Below are 15602 nucleotides of genomic sequence, written 5' to 3'. Positions count from 1 at the left end.
TGAGCCGCTCACAGCAAAAGCTCATGTTTGTTTGTACATTTATGAGGTATTTTTCAATGATGGAATATCTGTCGTCGAATACATGCTTGTATTTCAATTTTATTTATTTGGTAAAATTCTGCACGGTGTGGCTTTAAATACGGTTACGTGAGAAGTTACACGATCCAAGTATAGTTGCACAAAATTAAACATGTCGATTATCTAAGCGGATAAAAAGGGGAACTATATTGTGAAGAGCTTGGTCGCTTCTAGCTTCAGCCCCGTTTGGCTGAAGCTATGTGATGGGGCTGATTGTATCATGTGATCAGAGAGGTCACATGACCCGAAATCATAATGAGATGGATCTTAAGATGGAACATTAGCAAACAGATAATGTATATGGCAAAAAGTATTTTAACCAATAAATCTGCTGATGTCATGCGGTTCCTTTTGGACATACCCCACCCATGGCACAATAGGCGGCGTTCACGATTTAGAATGTGATGATCTCATGATGTCAGATGGAGAGCAGGGCCAATACAACTCTATGGGAGAAATGCAGTTTTTGTAAGAAATCTCCAAAACGAAAATTGACAAAAAAATTTCCTCATCAGTATTTGATCGTGATTGGATTCACAAACCTGTGATATTATTTTTATGTCTGTAAGTCATGTTTTCGCATATTGTCACCACTTTTTGATGTTTTTTGGAGATAATAATTGGACATTAGTTCATATGTGCTGACAGAGGAGACGATGGACTTCGTGACAGTTTCTGTTTCATGTGGATTCCTCCAGTAATGACTGAGATATGGGCCAAAAAACAAAGACATAAAAATATGCATTTTGTCAGTTACCACAGTTACAATAGTTACCGTCAGTTGCTCCACCTCAATTTTAAACTATTGGCTCTTTAGAATATTGTGATGTCACATGAACGCAACCTATTACTCGGACAGGTGGCAAACCCTACAGAGATAAAAGCCCTGTGTTTTCAGTGGCTGGTGCCGTGTTCAACTGCGCTTTGTAACAACGTGAACACCTGCGTCTTATAGACAAGTGCGGCCTGTATACATGCAGACTCCCACATCACCCCCATCTTCTCCTCCCTCCCTGGCTCCGTTTTCAAATTGAATTTAAAATTGTGTTCATTTTTAAAGCTCCTCCATATCTGTCTGAGCTTCTGTGCATCCACCTCTTCTCAGATGGTTTTGAATGTGCCCAGGTCCAGGTGCAGCTTATATTCTGGTGCACTCAATAGTCCAAACATTACTGTAGTCTTTCCCCATGTAATTGAAACTGGATTTTTAATGTTTTATTGCAAAATTTCAGTTTGATTGCCCTCCTGTTTTATATAGCAGGAGCATGTGTTACTACATTGCGCAGGAATCATGTGAGTGTTCCCCGTAGGCTGTCTCCTCTGCCCTGGTGCCCTCTCCATCTTCCTCTCTCTGCCCTCTCTCACTACGGTACATTCAATTAGCACAGTTTCCCCAAGAGCCTCCAGCCATTTTTAGACCAGTGCAGTGTGCAGGCTGCAGCAGAAGTGCCACCTTTACCTGACGGAAATGAGTCTAAGTCTGAACTATAAGCTATAAACCAAGGGAGAAAACATCGTCGAGACAATCGGTTATTTGTCGAGGGATTATCGCGTTATAAGGAAAACAAGCCTGTTGTTTTTAGCGTATCTGTCCATTTGGGGTCCGCTGTGAAGCAGCCTGTGTCCTTCAGAGTCATGTCACAACACTTAAAGGACAAAGTTATCGATTTACACTGAACTTTACTTGAACTTGAAGCGGTTTAGTCCCAGATACACATACTACGGTGCACGCCTTTTCCCCATGTTAAGTTTCTTTGAGCGATTGTCAAGAGACGCTGACTGAAACGGGGACATCCATATAGACAACTTGTCAAAAAAAAGCACGGGAAACAGCGAAAGGTAAATCTAAGTTTGGGAACATTGATATCCACCAGAAATACCCCAAGTTAAAGGAATGTTACTCTCGAGAAAACTGCTTAAGTCTGGTATCAATCTTGTGAAGCAAAAGTGTGTGAGCACTGCTTGAGATCACATGCCCTCTGCATGATGCCTCGCTTCATGTATTACAATGTATTCCAATCATTTCCAAATAAAATAATAATAATTCAAGCAAAGGTCTGGAACATACGGGGTTAATTCACGGTTATATGGGGATTTTTAAGCTTTTATTAAATCCATTATTCCATCCGTTATTGTACTTTGAAAATAATGCAATTTTTTTAATCCTGTTATTATGTTTTTTTTGTTTTTTTTTACTCTGGCCTCAATATATATTTTGTAGACAATGTGTACATAATACCTGACAGTCCTCTTTGCTCAGGTCAGCACACTGAGCTCTGCTTAGTCCTGGTTTAGACCAAGTTTAGTCCTGGTTTAGTCCTGGTTTAGTCCTGGTTTAGTCATTATTCCGCGGCCATTTCTAAAAAACATAAAAGAGAGAGAGGGAGAGCACATGCAGCTGGGGGAGGGGATTCTCGGGTACAAAGTTTGGATCCAAGGTTTGGGTCCGGATGGGCTGGCGTGTGGGTCCGGATCCCGGGCCGAGGTCCACCATTTAGAAACCTCTGCTTTAAATGCTTCAAGCTGTTGTGGTTCACTGCTTCATGAGGCTTCATGTTTACCAGCACTAGTATTAAACAAAACAACAGCTGTTTTCACTAACACGCACAGAGGCTGAAGTGGTTGATTGTTCTCCTGCTTAGGGGCAATTAATCGGAATTTAAGTCAAATGAAGTCTCTACATTTGTCAATCTGAATAATCATGATGGGACTTTATAAACAGAACCTAGTTTTGGAGTTTTGATGAGACAATGGGAGATTTTTGTGTTAAATTAATTTTTTTAGCTGAGGTTTGTATAAAAGTTCATGAATCAGCTACATGTATGTATTTTATTATGAAAAAAACAAAACAATTGAAAATGTATTAATATGAGAAAAAAATACATTTGCCATATCGGCCAAGACTACTACGGCTGCAGTTAAGATTTGATGAAGGTGGAGAGTATTGGCTCCTTGGTTTAAAAAGTATAGTTTATCTTTGGAAATAATATGTGGATTTTGTTGAATGGAGACATGGAATTAGAGAGAACCAGCTGAACTTTTCCCCTTTATGAGATCCTTTGGTAAATATATTTTTGCTGCGTGTGTTTCAGGCTCGAGTGTTGGCCACCATCGGAGTGACCAGGGGCCTCGGGGATCACAACCTCAAAGTGCACGACTCCAACATCTTCATCAAGCCCTTCCTCTCCTGCTGCCCAGAGGTAAGACTGAGGCTAGAGCTTTCACATCAAACACCACAGAAGCTTTATGCAGCTCAAGACCTCAAAAAGACAGGATATTTTATTGTTTGTTAAAGTTTTATCAATAAAAAAGTAGCAGCTTTGGTAATTTTGTTAAATGTGAAAAGGCGGTTTTGGTTCAGATGTGATTACTCTCAGTCCTTCTCCATTAATCAATAAACACAACGTTCAAATAGAGCATAATGTATTTAAATCAGCCGTGGAAAATCCTCTGGAGGGACTTATATTCACACCACTCTTACCCTAGTGTGTTATAGTATACAGTAGACATAAAGAGGAGACGCTACACATTTCAGGTTTTGGGCCATTTTGCTTCTTAACATATGAACTTCTATCAAGAAACAAAGACATTGTTGATCCAAGTGATGGATTTATGGGGGAAATTGTTTAGCTAGAAGGTTTCTTTTCTCACATTGGAACAAGCATATCTCCACTTAAACACAGGCACCAAATGTTCCTGTCATGCGCTGACCTATAATTTTAGGTTTAAGTTTGCTAAGGGGCGAAAATTCCCAATAAATGTCCAGAAAATGCTTAAAATAAATCCATGATATTTTTGCATTTTTTGTTGAATAAACAATTGGAGAATTATTAGCAAACCACTAATTATATTTTTGAGCCATAAAACATGCATTTGAGTTAGGGATGTACCGATCGGAGCACATACAAGAAAAAAATATCGGCTACAAATATCTGATACTGAACCAATCCCAGTTTTGGCTCTGAACACCTTAAAAACTCAACTTTTACCACCTAAAGCTAAGTGAATATCGGCCATTCATTTTAAATGGGAGAACCAGGAGAATTCAACCGCTGAGTTAGTTTTAAGCTCCGCAAAACTATTTTTGATCGCCGCGCAAAAGTTCGTGGTTAGCATCAGTATGTTAAAGCTAGCGGGAGTTGACGATAATGCTAACGAAAACTAACAAAGGCTGGGTCTTCAAGTGTACCACTAATAGTTGTTCTGTGGACAGTTTCCCCCACCTGAGCTGTAGCTCTCTGCAGTTCATCCAGGGTCTTCATAGGCTTCTTAGTAACAGCTGTGGTCAGTGCTGTCCTTGTTCGGTCAGTAAGTTTAGGAGGACGTCTGGGTCTGGGTAGGTTTGCAGTGATGCCAGACTCTTTCCATTTCTGGATGGTGTATTTAACTGTACTTTGAGAAATGTTTAAAGCTTTGGAAATCTTTCTATAACCTAACCCAGCTTTATACTTCTCAATAACTTTGTCCCGGACCTGTCCCAGACCTGCTGTGTTCTTGGACTTCATGATGGTTCTGCTCCCCAATAGTCTCTTAACAGACCTGAGACCATCACAGAGCAGCTATATTTGAACTGACATTAGATTACACACAGGTTGACTCTATTTCGTCATTAGGTCAACATGTGATCAATCATTGTGTGTCACTTAGTGTGTGTCTTTCACATAAAATTTCAGTTAAATATATTCATGTTTATGGTCCATCCATAGCGTGGCAAAATGTCGAAAAGTTGAAGTGGGGCCCATACTTATGCAACCCATACAAATACAATTTCGATGATCCGGTATGAACAAGAAAATCAAGCCAGAATTTTTAGCACGCCATAGTTATTACTGTTACGTATAACAGTAACAGCCTCGTTAACAGTGAAAACTCACGTTACAAGTTTTTCTTACATTCATGCCAGTTGTTGACAGGAAAGGTTTAGGGGAAGAGATACTTTTCTCTGTTCACCTGCTGTGAGCCATTCCCATGGGAAAACTATCTCCTATTTACATTGTTATAATAAACAAACAGTGTTTTAAAAGCAGGAAGTCGTCTGAAATGACCTCGGCTGCGTGTGTGGATGGATGTGTTGCAGACTGTTGCACTGAAGCCTTTGAAATCCTCTTGATCTTTAATTCAGCGCAGAGTTCAGCCACAGTTCAATCCGAGCATTTTTCGGTAGAATTCTGTTTCCTGACGCGCCGCTCCTTTGAGACACCGGAGAGTCGTGTTTCTGACTATCTATTAGTGTCGTTTGTGCCACACGTGAGACACTTCAATTTGGCAGGGACGGTATATGTTCAAAAGCAGCAGTCTTTCTCCAGGGCTGCTTGTGTTCGTCTCTTAATCACCGCAATAGCTATTTTTTAAATGAATGTCAGGAACTGGAATCCACCAACGTTATCTATTGGATCATTTATCTTACCGACAAGTAGAGCAGCACAAAATATCGACAAATGATCCTTGTTGTTATGTATTGCTATAGAGCCTAGAATACTAACAGATACTAACTAGAAAATGTGCAGAAGTTCATGCTTTTCCTAATTTAGTAGTAGTAGTAGTAGTAGTAGTTTATTTTCTTCAGTCATTATGAACATTTAGATCTTAGGTCACATGTTTTCCAAAGATCTTATACGTTATACAATAAGAAAAACGTGCACATTAAGAATTTAAGTGCTGAATGAAGCCTGACGGAAAGGGGTCTAGGATGAAGTGAAGACTTTTTCTGCCTAACCCCTTATGTAACTTTGGCACTATGTCCAAAGATGACACATTGTACAGTTTCTCTAACACCAACGATTGTAAAACATAAGCACAAAACTTAAACTTCAACAATCAAAATCGTGTTATGCATCCTCGATCAACTTCTTTTCTAATGATCTTCATTCAAGTGTTCTATACTTCTCCATCATGTTTAACTTATACATTTTCTTAAATGCTTTAATAGTTTTGGAGCCCTTAAAGGGATATTTCAGGATTTTTGACATAGGGCCTCATTTCCTAGTTATCCAGAGTGTTGCTGATTTCTGGAGATATTTTTGTTTGTAATTCATGCAGTTCTTATATTTGAAGAGTTATGTGGCGCTAAGCTAGTGCAAGGCTAGCGCATTTCTATGGTATCAGCTAGCCTGCATTAAGTGGCACAGATGGTAGAGAGGGTCGTCTCATGATCGGAAGGTCGGAGGTTCGAATCCCACCTCCTGAAAGTGCACATTGTCGTTGTGTCCTTGGGCAAGACACTTCACCCACATTGCCCCCAGTGTCTGCGTACATTGGTGTATGAATGAGAGTATGAATGGGTGAGTGGATCCTTGCTGTGAAGCGCTTTGAGTGCCTAATGTAGGTGGAAAAGCGCTATATAAGTTGAGACCATTTACCATTTACCAAAAACAGTCTGACTCACTCCACAGTGCACCTGAGGCAAATCACTTATAACACCAGACTAGCAATATAAATGTTTGTGTCGATATAATAATTTTTGGAATATAACTGACCTTCACACGAATGAGGAACCATTTTGAGGAACTATTTTCTAGCAGATCACTTCGCCGCTGCGTAGCTTATACAACCACGGAGCTGATGCTGCTCAAATATAAGGTATTTTAAATGCAAAATGGTTAAAATTACTCTATCGACACAGACATTTATATCATTAGTCTGGTGCTATAAGTGATTTGCCTCAGGTGCACTGTGGAGCGGGTTTTTAATGCAGGCTAGCTGATACCATAGAGATGCACTAGCCTAGCAATAGCCTAGCGCCACGTAACTCTTCTAACATAAGAACTGCATGAATTACAAAAAAAATATCTCCAGAAATCAGCAAAACTCTGGATAACTAGGAAATGATCAAAAATCCTGACATTTCCCTTTAAGTTCAATTTGTTTTTGTCCTGATTTGTTAACAAAAACAAAGAGCTTAGGATTGACAATTGACATTTTCCTTCCCCATCTTTAGTTAATCCTAAAGAACTAAAGATAACCCATAACAAAGCTGATACCCATGTGTGGTTTTTGGAAGCGACTCCCTCTAAATGTCATGTTTACGGGGCGTTCATGCTTTGAATGTCAAAACATTTGACTAATCAAGTGTGAAGTAGAAGCGATTAGTCACATAATGTGTGTGTTTTAATTCACACAAAGACGCTTCAATACACTATAATGGTACTTACTCATTGCTCAATACGCAGTGAAATGTGCTACAACCTTAACTTAAGTGATCTCGACTTTTCAGTTGGAGAGAGCGGAAATGTCTTTGTTCAAGATGAGGGTGTTGCAATAGGAATAGGTCCGACAGAGGAACCGCCGAAGTTAGAGCTTGTGGAGATAACGCACAGGTAACACTTGATATTTGTGTGTAATTTACCTTTGTGTGACCCAGTGGCTGTGTGGGTGGTTATGGCGCCTTTACTTTGGATCACAGTGGCCTCTACAACGCTCCAGGATCTATTTTTTTGTAGGTTCCCTGGTGAAAACCTACCTGAAACTCTAAAAACTATTGATCCTGGAACATCATAGAGGCCACTGTGATGGAAAGTAAAAGTGCCATAACCACCCACACAACCGCTGGGTCAAATACACACAAATATACACTACCGGTCAGAAGTTTGGGGTCTCCCAGGTCAGTTCTGTTGCTTCTCTAATCAGCACAACAGTTTTCAGCAGTGCTAGCGCAATTGCACGATTGCATTAATCATCAATTACCCTTTGAAACGATTAGCTAACACAATGTACCATCAGAACACTGGAGCGATGGTTGCTAGAAATGAGCCTCTGCACACCTATGTGGGTATTCTATTAAAAATCACCTGTTTCCAGCGAGAAGAGACATTCACAATATTAATGTCTAGACTATATTTCTGATTCATTTAATGTTATCCTCATTGTGCTTTTCTTTCAAAACCTTTGAACAGTAGTGTATATCTATTTTTCACATAAAAGGTAACATAATGCACCTTTAAATGTCATTAAAAAGCATTAAATTGGATTCAGATGGGCATTAAATCAACAATTTCTACTGTGTAAGTTCGTCAAAATTTGTTTAAATTTTAGACGGTTTAGACTGTATGGGCCAGATATTGTGTCTGGCGTACGGGCTACCCAGACTTCTAGTGGATTTAAATTTTCTGAGAGGGCGTCGCAAGAGGAGGTGACTGCTCTGATGGGAGCACTGCTGACATTCATTTCCTTGTTTACATCGCGCTGCCTTAAAGGAACAGGCCACCATTTTTCCATAATGAGATATGTTCTTACCTGAGCTTAGACGAGTTTATACGTATCTGTCTGGTCTTTGTGAGTGCCAGTGGAAGAGCTTGATAGCTGCCAACTTCACCCCCGTTTGGAGCTATAGGAATACATTGGTAGAGGCCAAATGCTAACAACATCTTTGGTCTTTGCGCGTGACTGAGGGCACACACAAAGACCAGACAGTGACGTATCAACTCGTCTAAGCTCAGGTAAGAACATATCTCAGTATGGAAAAACGGTGGCCTGTTCCTTTAAGTTCTTCTTTAAGCCTTACAGCAGAGGTAGGCAATGTGAAGCCTGGGGGCCAAATCCGGCCCTCCAGCACAGAACTGGCCCACAAGGTGATTTTAAGCAATTTTATTATACAAGTAAGAGATCAAATACCAGTTAAAGTACTCTGAAATGTGGGATATTCTGTCAGTAGTTTCCTGGCCAAACATCCCAATATGTCGTATACAATGTAAAACATTGGCATTTGCAGGAAATGGTTCTTTACTTTGAGCTACAATATGATGAAAATCGGCCCTCCTCGAAGTAAACTTGCCTAACCCTCCCTTACAGGCGCTCACAGATCAAACTAAAAACTGTATTACCCCATTGTGAGCTAAACAATGTTCATGTCTCAAGAGAGAAAGAGCTACAGCCGTCCACTATGGCGCAGATCGGCCCTCGCTTTTCCCGTAAACGTGAAACAAACCAAATGCACATGTTCACTCCACACTCCCCCACAACCCCTCTCCCCCATCCCTGCCCGGACGCAGCGTCGATCTGGATGTAGGACAAAGTGTGTCTCCAAACCACATACTTCCCACCTAAAACGTTCTGCAGTTTTGGCTGAAATTTACCTTTTTTTTTTGTTCTGTGTTTGATGAAATGTTTGCCCAATCTTTCTACTTTCTTTCCTATATGTGGCTTAAAAAGCATTGAACTTGCCTTGCTTTTGCCTGTAGACCCTGTAATGTTTCTAGATGGAGATGGTTTGGACGTGTTTAACATGAACAGTTAATATAGTATCGGTAGAAAGGATGCTGAGGCTAGAGCTAACAGGAAGCTAAAGCTGGGGACACACTTGAGCTTTAGCCTGATATTGAGCCTGATTCATCTCTCCCAGAGCTGGGGAAGGCCTGGCTCGATAAGATCATTTGTGTGACGTCTGTGCAATGCTGTTACAACTACTAGTCAGATCTCCACAACCTTAAAATAGTAAGTGACAAACTCTCGCTGTAGAAACAAGGAGTGAAAACACAGGCCATTGATAAGCGTGTGTTTTATTGCCTCACATTCGGTCACATCACATTTTGGAGATCATAATTGTTTAGCCACTGGTTCATACGAATGAGAGACTAATTGTGGAAAAATGTCCTTTAGTCCGTGGTCTAGACGACATTGATGAAAGGAGCACTGGTGTGGAAGTTCCCCATCACATGCTAAAAACAATTCTAACCTTATAACTGCAAAGAATGGGAAGGTCTTCAGGAATCGCCTTTGGTTTGTGAGATCACGATGGCTGCTCGGAGCTCGTGATTCTCAGTACCTTGCTCATTGGAGCTTTTGTGGAACTTTCTGTCTGTTTGCGCGCTAAGTTGTATTTTTGGGCCACACAAAGCTACATCGGCGGCTCAAGGCGACTGTGCTACATGAAAAAGTTCCATCCCGAAGAGCTTTTATCAAACCTGAACGTTTATTTAGCTTCAGCTTAGAGAATGTCGTCTCTGACTGCATTTTATCATCTAAATCAAACTTTTGCTTATCATTTAACCACAAGAATTTGGAGACAAACAACGTTTCATCCTTTCAGACTTGTGGGAATGTAATTTCAGACCATTTATCTCAACGTTTGTAACTCTGTGGTCACTGAAAGAATGTGATAAGTGCATGACTCCTCGAAATGATACTTTGTGGACATTGGTCACAAGTTAAGAGGCTGATACAAGACGGCATACAAAGAGACAAAATCACATGGACTGTGCATTTAATAGAATTCTCCCAACAATAAATCCTGATAAACCCAACAAAATACAGCACTGGTCGTTCTACATCTTGGTGTTGGTTAAGTGCACTGAAAGAAATGATTAGTCTTTACTTGAAAAAACCTTGGAAGCCGATTGTGTTGAAAAAGTCAAGCTAATGTGGCTACTCATTTCGAAGTATTAGTAACTCAATAATTTCCAGTACTGTACAATTGAGAATTTCTAATGCTGATTACTTGCATATTTTAACTCAAGGTCAGCACACACTACACAACATTTTTGCCTGATTTTTCTCAAATTCTCAGTCGTGCCAAGTCTTCTTGAGTCGTGGCTCATCGAGGGCAGTCACACAGAGTCAGGTCCCGTAGTGTGCGTGCGTGTGTGTGTGTGTGTGGGGGGGCTTACGTGGCACTAGGCTAGTGCTAGGCTAGCGCATATGGTATCAGCTAGCCTGCATTTAAAAACAGTCTGACCCACTCCACAGTGCACCTGAGGCAAATCACTTATAAAGCTAGATAGAATCATTTTAACCATTTTGCATTTAAAAGAATTTATATTTGAGCAGCATCAGCTTCGTGGTTGTATAAGCCACGCAGCGGCGGAGTGATCTGCTAGAAAATAGTCCCTCAAAATGCGATCATTCATGTGATGTCTTTATATTCCAAAAATTACATTTATATGTTTAGTCTGGCGTTGTAAGTGATTTGCCTCAGGTGCACTGTGGAGCGGGTCAGACTGTTTTTAGTGCAGGCTAGCTGATACCGTAGAAATGCGCCTTGCACTAGCCTAGCATCACGAACCTCTTCAAATATAAGAACTGCATGTTATACAAAAAAATATATATCTCCAGAAATCAGCAGCACTCTGGATAACTAGGAAATGAGGCCCTATGTCAAAAATCCTGAAATATCCCTTTAAGCTCGATTTTGGACGCACAGGAGAAACGTTAGGGATTTTACCGTCCCCAAAGCGAACAAACGGAATGCAGCGGCCAATGACAGGGTGAAATAAAAACAAAAAAACACCACAGTGCCTCCCTTTTCATTTCTCTGTTAAAGGAACAGGCCACCGTTTTTTTACATACTGAGATATGTTCCTACCTGAGCTTAGACGAGTTCATTTGTACCTGTCTGGTCTTCACGCGTGCTCTCAGTCACGTAAACACACCACAGACGGCATTAGCATTATAAGATAAGATAGAAGCTATGGTTACGTGAAGTGTTACACTATGAAGGCCTATATTTGCTGATCTGGTGTCAGTTTTTGAAGTCGGAGGAGAAATGAAGCCGCTGTGAGGACAGACACGCTGTGTTATATAACATCAGCTGTTTGACCGAGTCGTGTAGTGTGTTCACTCTTACGATTGTCAGACGTTTTATAATCGCACTAAATCCAGTCGTGTAGTGTGGCCCCTCCATTCTTTATAAAATGTAGTGTGTGCTGGCCTTTAGAGTTACTTATTAAATGCATTCTTGTTACTAATACAATTCCAGGAAACCGATAGCCTTGAAAATACTCAGTAAAGACAACTGGAAGATTTTCAGCAATACTTTCCTTTATTACTGTCAGTACAGCAACACAATGACAGTTTTTTTAAAGGCTGCAATAACATCAATAAAATATAAAACAGTGGCTCTACAGCAGTATTTCTAACTCGATTCTCAATACTGATTTTGGTAAAAACAAAATCCCCTTTTAAATATATGCACTCCCTGCATACTAAATTTATGGTTCTGTGTTTTATGATAGGGAGTGTAAGGAGTGATTGGGAGTCTCACAGTAAAGTTTAATTGCTTTTCCTTATTCCCTCCACCAGGTGAAAGTGTACCCGCTCTCGCAGTTTGAACACGGGGCAGATGACGTCCTAGTGCTGGGGACTGACGGACTGTGGGACGTCCTATCGAACCAGGAAGTGGCCGAGGCGGTTTCCTGTTTCCTGGCGAACTGTGACCCAGACGACCAGCACAGGCGAGTTATCACACCGTCCACTTCTTCTAGCAACTTCTCTGAACGACACAGCTGCAGCCCGTCTCTTCCTCTTCTCTTGACCATATATGAGCCGCCTCTGAACTCACTTATCTGAGCTTATTATGCAAAACTCTCAAACATTCAGCGAAACCTCCCTGTGATGCCGGGAAACGGCTCGCAACATATTTACAGACCGCGATGAGTCAGTGTTTCTGGTTCAAAAGTTCAAACTCGCTCGATCCCAGTGTCCTCTGAGCTGCTGGGTTTGACTCATATACAGACACTCGCCACATTTATGTTGTCTGTATAAGAAACTAGACCGTTGTAGAAATGTCATTGTAACATTGAGTACAAATAAGAGCAGGTGAATCTGGCTCACACTCAGGATTAGGGCTGTGCAATATGAAAGAAATGCAGTATTCCGTCTTAAATTGTGCAAAAATGATCATTGTAATATTTATTGTATAATTCTACACATTAGGACATTGTTGGAACATGTAGGGGGAGGAAAGTACTTGTAACATTTCTCAACCATTTCAACACAGTATGTAATTTAAATAACAAAAGTACTGTGAATTCCTTTGAAAAATACATTAAAAATACTACATTTGCACAAAGACAAGGCTAAAACTGTACTGAAAAAGGAAAATCATGACCAAAACAGTTTTTTTGTGTGCATATTTTAAAGCTTTTGTTAAACTGTGTTTGGGAAAAAATGTGTCAATGTCCATTAAATGGTAGTCCTCAGTGATTTTTTTTTTCAAATATATAATAAAGTATATTAGTATGGTCTGCGCCCTCATGGTGTGGTCTAGCCGAGGGGAAGAATACCTCGGTAACACTTGCAATTACAGCCCGCATGTTCCATGTGTAGGCACAGGGAACAAGACAGTAATTACACATGCAAGTACAGGTAATTACACATTAAAGGGGCTAGATGCAAGTTGGTCATTTTTATACTCACTACTGCCACCTCTGGTCTTGTGCGTAGCTACAGTCTTTATATTAAGCTTGTGCATGACGGCACTGAGTGACAGTGCAGGATTTTAAAGACAGTTGAGGTGAACAGGTCTGGGAACATGTAGGGGGAGGAAAATACATAATTTTGAAATTTTTAAACTCCGTACAGTCCCTTTAAAATGCAAGGTTTAGTAAAGGTGTACAAAGGGTAACAATGGTGTACAAAGTGTGGTTACAGGTGTTTTGGCCCGATTGTGCCAGCTTTATAAAGGTTAATAAATTGAAGAAAATGGCCACATAACTAATGCGCAAATACATCTTACCTAACGTGTAACTACACGTCAGCGTGGGCTGTGATCGAAAGTGAGACGCTATGGTCTGTAACTACAAGAAACAAGAGGAAACAGAAAATTATAAAGATTAAAGAGGTGGAACAACAGAAACTTACTAGACTCTACTTACATGTGTAATTACTTTCTTGTTACCAGTACCTACACATGGAAGTTACGAACTTCGAACTTACGAACCAAAACCTCTTATGGGAATCACAATTTGTCACTCTTTTTAGCCAAAATCAAGTCCACATGGATTTTTTTCACTGCAAATTGTTCAGCAAAAGCAGAAAACGGCTATTGCTGCTAACGTTGCCATATGTAACATGAAGCTAACGTAGCTTCCTTATTAGCATTGTGTGTTTTTTTAAGTGCTTATGGGCTCTTGAGCCACTTTGCTCATCTCCATGGCTCTGTATATTTATTTAGTAGATTATTTATTTTTCATAATTCAGCATTTGTTAAAGTACTGGTGGAGAAATGTGAGAAAGTTCCTCTTTTTTCATCTCATTGCTTCCCGTCTGGCTGCTTATCTATAGGCTACCCAGTAATGTGACAATAATACTTTGTAGATATATTGTGCAGCCCTACTGGCAATAAGCAAAGGACATTATTTTGAACATTGACTTGCAGTGCATTTATTTTTCTTCCAGAGCTTTCTTGGTTTAAATGAATTTTTTTTTAACATTCTAAAACTATCACTATACTCTGTCTGTCCGCCGCAGGTACACGATGGCAGCTCAGGACCTGGTGATGAAAGCCCGTGGAGTTTTGAAGGATCGCGGATGGCGGATCTCGAACGACAGGCTCGGTTCAGGGGACGATATCTCCGTCTACATCATCCCCCTGATGTACGGGAACAGGCAAAACTAGCACCTCAGCCGACTCCATCCACATGACCCTGCCTTCAAACCAGCCTGTGGACACTGGAAGGACTTCTTTTACCTTCGAAGGATCTCACATTTCTCCCAATTTACCGTCCCAACTATATGGTATTTATGTAGTCTTAATAACTGTTGCAAAAAAAGAGAAAATAACACATTGTGAAGCTGTTTTGCCATAATTGTAATTCACAGGTGCACATCAGTGATCATTGAACTGTTGTGGAGAAGTTGTCAGTTGTTCAATGTAAAATGAGGAGGTGATAGCTCTGGTTGGCAGCCATATCCCCTTATTTGGCATTTTGTTATGTTATATTGTGACATTGGTGCGTGACTCTCTTAATGTGAACGGGTGGTTTGCAGGCACGGTTTCCATCCTTGGGCATTTGAGGCCACGTTTCTTAAGGTTAGCGTTATCTTAAGTAAACTTTATTATGGCCTCTGCATTTGACAGCAAGAGCAGTCCCTGAGAACCGCTCCCCAGATGTTGCTGTTTGTTTTTAACAGCCTGAATAGCCAGGCAGTTTCCTCCATGTATGTACTTCTTACAGCAGCCACACTACAAAAAGTAAATATCAAGCATTGGCTTAAATGACTTGAATTGAGGAAATGTATCTTGTTTTGAGTGGTTTTCACTCATTTAGACACTTTTCCTGATCGGACCAAGTTTACTTTGCTTGTTTGAGGACATTTCAGACCAGTTCTAGGGTAAATCTCGCTTGAAATAAGACAGTAATGTCATTGGCAAAGAAAATTACCTGAAATAAGGACGAAATGTATCGAAACGAGTCAGAAACATCTCAGAACAAGTGAAATAATCTAGGATTATCATGCTCCAATTGAGATGTTTATACTGATCTAGTTAAATACTTTTTGCAGTGCATAAACAAACTTGAGAGTGTCGTGGCCATAGAAATAAAAAGGAGAACGAGACAATTAGCAAGTCGGCTAGTCTTTTCAGAGTTCGTTAGCCCACTCGATGTAGTTTTCTCTCGATGTTTTCATATGTTCCAATCCGATCCTCTTTATTTGTATAGCATATATAAACAACAAAACGTTTCCTAAATGCTGAGACCTATCGACCACATAAAGGTGAGGTCAAAGCCTAGTTAGACGGAGGGGCCGCTCTTTAAAATCAAACACAGTCTCGAAACTACACCTATAATATTTGTAGAATTTGAATAATT

The 15602-nt window shown here is 40.3% G+C and overlaps 1 protein-coding gene across 1 annotated transcript in view; it reads left to right on the top strand.

Annotated features, from left to right (window-relative positions):
* Positions 1 to 14705, top strand: part of ppm1h (protein phosphatase, Mg2+/Mn2+ dependent, 1H) — a 75735-nt gene extending 61030 nt beyond the window's left edge. The window contains exons 8-10 of the mRNA XM_079567116.1: positions 3171 to 3278; positions 12091 to 12242; positions 14260 to 14705. Coding sequence (XP_079423242.1) covers positions 3171 to 3278; positions 12091 to 12242; positions 14260 to 14407 — 408 coding nt within the window. The 3' untranslated portion in view covers positions 14408 to 14705. The remainder of the gene's footprint in view (positions 1 to 3170; positions 3279 to 12090; positions 12243 to 14259) is intronic.
* The last annotated feature ends 897 nt before the right edge of the window (positions 14706 to 15602 follow it).

The sequence above is a fragment of the Gobius niger genome (genome assembly GCF_951799975.1).
Source record: "Gobius niger genome assembly, chromosome: 12".
NCBI lineage: Eukaryota > Metazoa > Chordata > Actinopteri > Gobiiformes > Gobiidae > Gobius > Gobius niger.
The sequence above is the reverse complement of the archived record's forward strand: the minus strand, read 5'-3'. Positions and strand labels throughout refer to the sequence as shown.